This window comes from Tiliqua scincoides, chromosome 6, assembly GCF_035046505.1.
Source record: "Tiliqua scincoides isolate rTilSci1 chromosome 6, rTilSci1.hap2, whole genome shotgun sequence".
In the NCBI taxonomy this organism is placed as follows: Eukaryota; Metazoa; Chordata; class Lepidosauria; order Squamata; family Scincidae; genus Tiliqua; species Tiliqua scincoides.
This window is the reverse complement of record NC_089826.1, coordinates 26,121,094-26,130,092: the sequence shown is the minus strand read 5'-3', so window position 1 is coordinate 26,130,092 and position 8,999 is coordinate 26,121,094. Positions and strand designations below refer to the sequence as shown.

Here is an 8,999-nt window from a genome sequence, read left to right as displayed (position 1 = left end):
CCTCACTTCTTTTTGGTCATAGATCTTTATAGATGCATAACATGTGAACTCAAGCCAGATGTTACTCATTTCAAACTTACAAATCAGCAAAAACAACAGAAATAAGGTTCAGATCCACTCATTTAACTATACCACATGGGAGAGTGAAATAAGAAGCATTTATAAGAAAATTAAACACAAGGAGAAATAAATGTAAGTGGGGTTCCTTAGGGATGGTTTCCAGAGACTTGGCGCCACTATGAAAAAGGCCACTCATTTCACTCACTATACTGTATTTCCTTTCAATTATCTGAGGGCTGTATCTATGGATAACTTTGGAACATTTGCCTTATGACAATTTTACAGAAATTGATACTGAGAGCCAGTAGCCTGAACATATAAGTACGCTTTTCTTGCTTTTATGATTGGTAGCATCAGCATGCCAGGGGACATACATGCATATGTCTGAAAGAAAATATCACTCCTGATGGTCAAGCGCCTCTTCTTTTATCAGCAGAATTTGTCCAACGAGAAGTATTGCTTAGACTATTTTATATTTCATTTTCTGGTCATATTAGACTTCTTTTCCTCCACCATTCTTTTCTGAGGCTCTGCATACCTGACCCTTTGTTATGATTCTGGTATAATACAATGGTGTTAAATCCCATTGATGGTATTTACTGAGTAGTATTGCCTATTGCAGTGCATGGAAACATAAAGACTGTGGATGTATTTACATAACCAGTATGATTCAACAACCACTACTATTATTCCACAGTTGGTATTAACTCAAGCAGTTATTACTGCCTATGAAGCAAAGAAATCTCAAAAAGGGAAACCTAAAACCCTGAATACTAGATGAGCATTTAGAAAGTTAGTAAAGAAAAATGTCCCTGCTTCATCTTTACCATTGGGCATATTTTGTTACATTTATGTATTTTACCCAGTACTATTTTGTTGAATGAATTCGTAAGTCAAAATTAATTCTTGTCCCTGGTGAACAATGAATGGGAAATTTATTAACTTCTTGATGTCTAATCGTGAACTGCTCCTGAACTGGCACTCCTGAACGGCTCGGTTTGATAGTAAATATGAAGAACATCACCACTCACAACTGGTAGAAATAAAATTATTCTCTTCTATTTGCAAACACAGTAAGAGCTGTAAAGTCATTATAACCTGCAATCAAGTAAAATTTAAAAAGTGACAAACATCTACAGGCACAAACTAACAGTGTAATCCATAAACCATATAAACAACTATAGCCACCAAATGAAAAAGAATTAACATATTCTTCACCAATTCACTAGACTAGGTGATAAATTGGGCAGTACAATCCTAACCTGTGCTGGAACAGACAGGCCAACTGGCCTCCGCTGTATCCAGTGCAGGTTAGGTGCAGGCTGGGCTGCAACTCGGAGTAACGCCCCAGTTGGCCATATAGGTCTACTTGGATTTGCCCCAGTGAAATTGCAGGCACAAATTCAAGTGGCCCATGTAAGACTGACTGGGTCAGTGGTTAGGATCTGGCCTAAGAGCCAGATCTTGGTCCCATACCTCTCCTCAGGCCAGCCTGCCCACTGGCCCGCCCTGGGACATTACCATGCTGCCCTCCCCAAACCTCCACACCAGCCTGTGTGAACTTACCTAGCTGTATTGGGTGCAGAGGCTGTAGGCTGGCACATATCCTTGTGCCAGTCCAGTCGATTCATAAGGAAGTGCAAACATGCCTCATGACACATTTGTGACGTTCCTGGGCTAGCGCAAGGGACTTGCACCAGCCCAATGAGCGGCTAGGATTGCACTCTAAGACTCACAGCAAGTCCCAGAAGTTTAAAGTACATCTTCAAACACACAGAAAGGCTAATGGTTTTCCAAGGTTTATCTCTTAAGTTACATTTCCACATTCATCAACTCAAAAGATTATGAAGCCAAGGCACTTCATTAGCAAGCAACCCCCTCCCCTGCCACACAACCCACTGATAAGCATAATCACATTTGCAGCTTTACGTAAGAACTATAGGCACTTGCTTTTTGTAGCCATTTCATTTTTATATCCTACTGCTTTGAACAGAAGAAATATTAATAACCTCCAAGAAGTTACTGTGGAGCATACAAAGATAAAAAAGCTTGCTGTACTAGCAAATGTGTGCTCAAGCTTATATGAACTAGTGATTCACAAATTATGTTTTACAAAGACGAACTGTTGCCACTAGAGTGTAGGAGCATGGTGAGTTAGCCTCTCTGTCATTTTGAAAGTAAAATCCTAGTTCTAAATATGAGCTATACCAGGGGCCTCCAAAGTACAGCCCACAGTGCACCAAGAAAAGCCGCACCGGTGCAGTGGTGGCAAAACCTTATTTTGCCCCGCTGTCTCAGAACATCACGCCCAATCTTTGTAGAAACTTGTGCCAGGCAGCTGTGTCGGCTGCCTATCACCCCAGAAGGCAGGCTCTGCACACCAGTTTCCTGGGGGAAAGTGACTGCCTGGTGTGTGTTTCTACAAACCTTGGGTGCAAGGATGGGAGGCGGCGGGGTACAGTGGTAAGGCTTCACCACTGTCATGCTGCACCAGAGAGACTTTTCTTGCTGTGCTGGATTTGGCCCATGGGCAGTAGTTTGGAGGCTCCTGCACTATTCCGTACAGCTTAGTCATGACTAGTAAAACTTAGGATAAGTTTATCAACTGTTTCTTATTCTTCCACTTAATAACACACAGCTATTGCCCTGTAGAGTTTTGTTACCATTGCAACTTGAGCTCTCCTTTCACAGCTTTCATGCACCCTGAGTCCTGCCTACATTTTTCATAGGAAAATTTGCAAAACATGTGACTAAAAAGGGGGGGAAGGGGGCAAACAACTCACAATAAAGAGGAAATCCAATGCTTAGGAGTTATTTAGAACCAATTTTATAATTCTCCCCCCACCACACTAGTTGAAGAGCACAGTGGATTTTTACAAATGTGGTTTGCCCATAACTCCGTTTATAAAACTGCACTGTTAAAAAAACATTGAGAGCTTGTTCAATAAATTCTTCCAAAACAAGCCCAAGTAGAACTTCAGTCTGTTGAATTAAAACTGGATTCAGAGAAATTCATTTTAAAAAACTGTTCATTCATCTTCAGAGAACCAGATGTGTTTGCTCATCTCTTGCGTCTTGGCCAGTCTCATTTTTTCAGCTTTTGCAATTAACTGTAGAAGAAGACACAAACAGTTGAAATAAATACCCTCTAATTACACTGTATTATCATTTCAATTCATCAGGCATCAAAAGAAGAACATTAACAATTCGACCACACTTTGCAACTAAGGCATTCACACAATCTGGCTGATAATGGGCAAGATCAGAGCCTCTGAAAGAAATTTTATCAGGGAGTTCAAAGTTTCTTTTGGGCCCCTTCCCTTCTCAATTGGATAATAATTTCTACAAATTACGATATATAAAAATTATGTAGGCTTAAAAAATATGTGAATGCTAGTTCTCACACAATACCTGCAAACATTTTCTGAGATCCCAGAAATTTCCAGCTCCCCTTCTTTGGCTCCCGGGCCCCCTTTTTGAACTCAGACCCAGGTATGATGTCCCCCTTGCATTCTCCTGTCATTGGACCTGGTGAGATTGGAAAATGTAGAATTCCAGGAAATTTTTGGGGAGCTTCTTTGACTCCTGGGTTACATTTTACCCCCTGCAGCCCCCCTTCTCATGGACCCTGGGCAAGATCTATCTAAAAAGTTATGGAAGTTCCATAAACTTCAATTGGAAGGATTTAAATCATGGAAATCAACAAAATTTAAGAACTTTGACCAGATCCTACCCATTGTCTGTTGCCAGAACTGTAACGCCTAATTAGGAAGGAATGTTCCTAACCCTTAGAAGCTGACCTATTCAACAATTCATTCCCTAACTTCTCACATTATTTGCTTTTTTATTTCGGTGGAATGTTAGATTTGAATTTTTAAAATGCTTTGATAAGAAATTCCAGGTTTTTTTTTCACAAGGGCTGGTCTTTTAAAAACATCTGATTGAAGCCAACTGAAGCAGGAGAAAATGAAAGATAAAAATAAAGTTTACAGAAAATATCCTTTTTAGAATTAACACAGAACACACTGTTATGCCACCAGCAATAATCTTAAGAACAATCTTGAATTATCCCTGCAGTTGTGAAAGACTCATCCTCCAAGCCATAGCAACTATATGCAACCTCCTGGTTTTAGAGGCAACTTTTCTCTGAATGCTAGATGCAAGGGAGTGGCAACAATATATGTGTATCTTGTCTTGAATACTCCCCAAGGCATCTGGGGGGCTATTGAGAGAAACTAGATGGGCCCTTGGCCTGATCTAGCAAGGCTCTTCTTATATTCTTTCTAATTGATACTAGCTCCATTTCAACTGGAAGGGAAAAACAAAATGGGGAGGGATGCATAATATTGTTGATTTCTCATTCTGAAACAAAAGGAAATTGTAATCTCTGTTCCCAAATTAGGTTTTGCATTCTACAGGGAAATGCATGGTAAGCTATACTGCAGTAAGTACTAGACTGCTCTCATCTGAGGTCATGGAATTTCAGTAGTCCAACTGTGCACTCAGCCATTGCCATTTTACTCATTCACATTTATATCACAAAAGATTTCAATAAATGCTTGAGTTATATCAATGCAGTTTTAACTAGATGAAAAAGTAAGGAAACAAAATCTGACAAGACCAACAGGAAAAGAAAGAGGAAGGCAGGTATGTGGGACCACCCAATTCTCCTAGCACTGATCCAACCAAATACAACCAAAGCTATTTGCATCTAACCTTATCAAAATAAATGCTGTTGTGCTGATCATCTATTTGATACGATTGGGTTAAGAAGAGGAACTAAAATAGCTTCTCTGTTCATTTTCCTGAGGTGCATAAAAAGAAGGTGATACAAGAGGTCTATAGAATTAGAGCTGCAGCAAGCACCTTATATCACTTGAGGATTGATCTACTTGCATTTCTCAGTGTCAGAGATGTTCTAATTAACTTGCAGCACAATCCTATCTTGTGCTGAAACAGGCAGGCCAGGAGGCCTGCAGTGTATACAGGGCAAGATTGGGGCCAGAACTGGCTCAGCTGGAGGCACGAGAAAACTTTTCCTTTTACCCCCAGGTAAGCCACCACAGCCCCAATGGGTCTCTTCAGGCATACGCCACCTCAGGAGATGGTACAAGTCCGCAAAAAACGGAGCGGCTTGGAACTGCTCTGTGCTGCTCAGGGAACAGAGCTGGGATCCAGCATAACTGCTGGGTCCCAGCCCCACCTCCTGCTCCCCACTTGCCCACCCCCTGGAAGACCCTCCACCCAGCCTCCTCCCACCCAAGAACGCCTCCCTCCCATCTCCTCCCTGCCCTCCCCAGACCCCTGTGTCAGCCGAGCTCAGCCAACGCAACCTTCCTGGTACAAGCTGCCACAGAGGCTGGATGCAGCCTCTGTGCTCCACTGTGTGCTGGTGTGGCTTGCTCCCAAGGAGCAAGCTTTATGACACGCTTGCAACCCTCCTAGGCTGGGGCAAGGGACTTGAAAAATGGCCTTCATCAAGTTGTGGGAAACCATTCAAGGTAACAGATCAGAAAGGATCAATTGCCAATAATCTATAGATTGATTTAAACTCTATATAAGACTACCTAAACTTGGTATTAAAAGAAAAACATCCTAAACTATGACATTTTACAATATAGTAGTAGGATGTGCAAGGTTTGGACAGTAGGAGTCACTTCTGTAGAGTTAAATTTATAGAAGTGCTATTGCACTGCTGATGCAACTAAACTCCATTCCTCTGGTTTCCATTTTTTTATTCAGCCTGATAAAAATGTTTCAATCTGGCTGGAAAATGTGCACCTCAAGTTTCCATTCGACCTGGTGGTAGTTCTAAAGTGCTTGCACTGCAGCTGAATTCAGGAAGGAGATGGTAACTGGAATCAGGCAGAATCTATCTCTGCCATTACTGAATTAGCAGCAAAAACAAAGGTTCAGTTATTTGGGGGCACAGTCCTATGTGAGAACTGAGAAATCCCACTGACTTGCTAAATTCAGGTGGAAAATCATTTACATGACTTTTACAAATATTACCACTGAAGTGGTTCATAGTTATGCACTAAGGTGCATTAGCATCACAAAAAGAGTCAATTCCTGGTAGGATGTTAGCTGCATATATTCAGATAAGTAAGGAAGAGACACCAGCAGGTAAGATTCACACCTTGGGGTTTTATGAGATCCTGAATAGCTTTGAAAATCCTTATTTGAACTCCAGCTTTCAAATGCAAAATCATGGAAATTTTTAAAACATTCTGAAAATCATGATTTCTAAACTGTTATGCATATTCGGTAAGCTGTGACTCAATTTGTAGACATTCATTGTGGTTTTTAGTGTTTTTAATATGATTCACAAAAATTAGTTTGTCAGGACAGCATCTGGGATCAAGCTATCAGAACATTCTATGCATTTAATGACCAAGTTCTGAAACCAAGAAGGTGACTGAAGATCTACCTAGAAGAGAAAATTAGCTATTTAAGAGATTATTTATTTATTTAAGCTATATAAGAGAAAGTTAGCTATTGCAAAGCTAACCTAAGCATATATGGAGATTATTCTGGATTTAGCAGGTTACAGATCAAGCACAGGTTTTCTTTTTACAGTTGCATTTCTCTTTTGTTGCAAAATGTAATGAATAGAAACTATATGAACAAAGGTAGCTCACACTAGGTAACTAATGGCCCCTTAAACCAGTACTTCAGCTGGAAGGATCTACCTCTTCCACCTCTTCCAACCTATGAAGCTACTTCAGGTCAAGTGAAACCATGTGTTCATCTCTACCCCAGGACTGCCTGCAGACTGAGAGCAGCAATCCTGGTCCCAGCTTTGCCAAGATCCAAGCATTTCAGCACAACCAGGGGCTCTGGTTAGTGAACGGACAAAGATTTGCAGCCTCCAGAATTAGTTGCTGTTGCTGCCAAACACCACCACCGCCATCACCACTTTGCTTGTTTTTTGATCCAGAGTTGACAGACAGAAATTGTGGTTGGTCAGTATAAAGGAAAGCTCTCTGGATCTCTGAGAGGCAGGGTTATTATGGCATCACATATTATAAAATTCAGTTGGGATGCTGAAAACTGACAGAAGACTTAATGGTGTGTTACAAACCTAAGACATGACTCGCAAAGCACATCAGTAGCCTTTCTGTTCTTCCCTCTCTCTTATCAAGCTGAACACTACTGAAGTAATTTGCAAAGCTGCAATCAAAGTGGATCATCCAGTTTTTTGATGCATCCATCTGGCATAAGCTGCAAGTTAGAGCACTGTGGTACCCCTTGGGATAGGACCCCTTCCCCCAATTCTTTTGTACACAGCCATGCAACAAACAACGTGTAGTACAATCCTATCTTGTGCTGCAACAGGCAAGCCAGGAGGCCTGTGCTGTATCCAGTGCAAGATAGGGCCCCAAAGTACGTTAGCCGGAGGTAAGGGGAAACTCTTCCCCTTACCCCTGGGTAAGCCACTGCAGCCCCAATGGGTCTCCTTGGACTTGCCCCACTTCCAGAGGCGGCATAAGTCAGAGGAGAGCAGAGTGGCTTGAAGCTGATCTGCACTGCTCGGGAACGGGGGTTTGGATCTGGCATAAGAGCCAGGTTTCAGCCTTGCCTCCTGCTCCCTGTCTGCCCCAGGGACCACCCTCAACCCGCCCTCCCTCCGACCTGGAACGCCTCCCTCCTACCTCCTCCCTGCCCACCTACTCCTTGGCCTTGCGTTGGCCAAGCTTGGCCAATGCAAGGCTCCCCAGCAGAGCTGGCATGGAGGATGGATTCCCCATGGGCTGTCGTGTGCATGCACTGGCCCAGTTTACTCGTGACGAAGCGCAAATGTGCTTTACAGCACATTTGCAACCATCCTGGGCCAGCACAAGGAACTTGCACTGGCCCAAGGGCAAGTCTGGATAGCACCCTAAATTAATGACCACTACTAATATGATCTGGTAATCTTTACTAGCACTTACTTCTGAGCAGACATGCACAGGACTGTGTCAGAAATTTTAACTTAAAATAAGTTTCTTGATGAATTTTTTGGATCACAATAAATCTTCAGATATTTTTGCTGTCATACTGAAATCAGCCAAGTTTTCAAACCACCACAAGTTTGGAAAATGTGCTTTGAAATGTTTGTTTATATGAAAAATGTAATTGATGCCATTTGCTGCTGACATGTTAGGTGTTTTGGGTCAGTGTTAAAACATTAAATGGTAAAAGCTGAAAATTCATCTGGCTCAAGATTCAAAGCTAGTCAATCAAGCTTACCCTCTCTGTGTTTAGCTTACCTTCTTTGTGCCTTGTATCTTTTCCCGAGGCTGATTAAGTTTAACCTGTCGATCCACCAAAATCTTCTGCCAGTATCGTTGTTCATGATCACCTTAAAACAAGCACGTGCTGACAATTAACAACTGGATCTGCCTTGCACAACACACACACTTTTGCCTGCCATGTTATGTTAGGACTGTATCAGTCCCATAACTATAGCTATTACCATGCAATTTATTTCTTAAATGGAAGAACTTGTATGCAAAGAAAAATGTTGATGATGAAAGCATTAAAACACATGCATTTTTCCATTTCTGTTTCCTTTTATTTGTGCTTTCTCTTTTCTAGCTTGCTTTGTATCAGAGGATGACAGAGCATCTATGTTCAGTTAAAACGCACATGGCCACTATCTTATAGGCCCAGGCAAGGAATGAAAGAATGGCAAGAAGGAATTGTGAAGACCTGCATCTGACCTCTGAACCTGAGACAATGGGTCAAAGGAAAACCAGTCCTTTAACTGCAGTTAGGCCCTCTGCATCAGTTTGAAATAATAATTTCTTAAGAGGTAAAAAATTCACAGCCTGGTGTTTGCTGCCCTTCTCTTATTCAAAAGAAAAGATACTAAAGTCAGCAGAAAGATAATGGCAGGATCATGGGCATGCATTAGCTATCATGTCCTGGCTGCAATAAGCCCTCTTCAATACAAT

The 8,999-nt window shown here is 41.7% G+C and overlaps 1 protein-coding gene across 2 annotated transcripts in view; it reads right to left on the bottom strand.

The window, feature by feature from the left end:
* Positions 1–584: 584 nt before the first annotated feature.
* LARP7 (La ribonucleoprotein 7, transcriptional regulator) overlaps positions 585–8,999 on the bottom strand; it is a 33,459-nt gene continuing 25,044 nt past the window's right edge. For both annotated transcript variants that reach the window (XM_066632611.1, XM_066632612.1), the window contains exons 12-13: positions 8,313–8,404; positions 585–3,170 (exon numbers count right to left, since the gene is read on the bottom strand). In XM_066632611.1, coding sequence (XP_066488708.1) covers positions 3,090–3,170; positions 8,313–8,404 — 173 coding nt within the window. In that variant the 3' untranslated portion in view covers positions 585–3,089. The remainder of the gene's footprint in view (positions 3,171–8,312; positions 8,405–8,999) is intronic.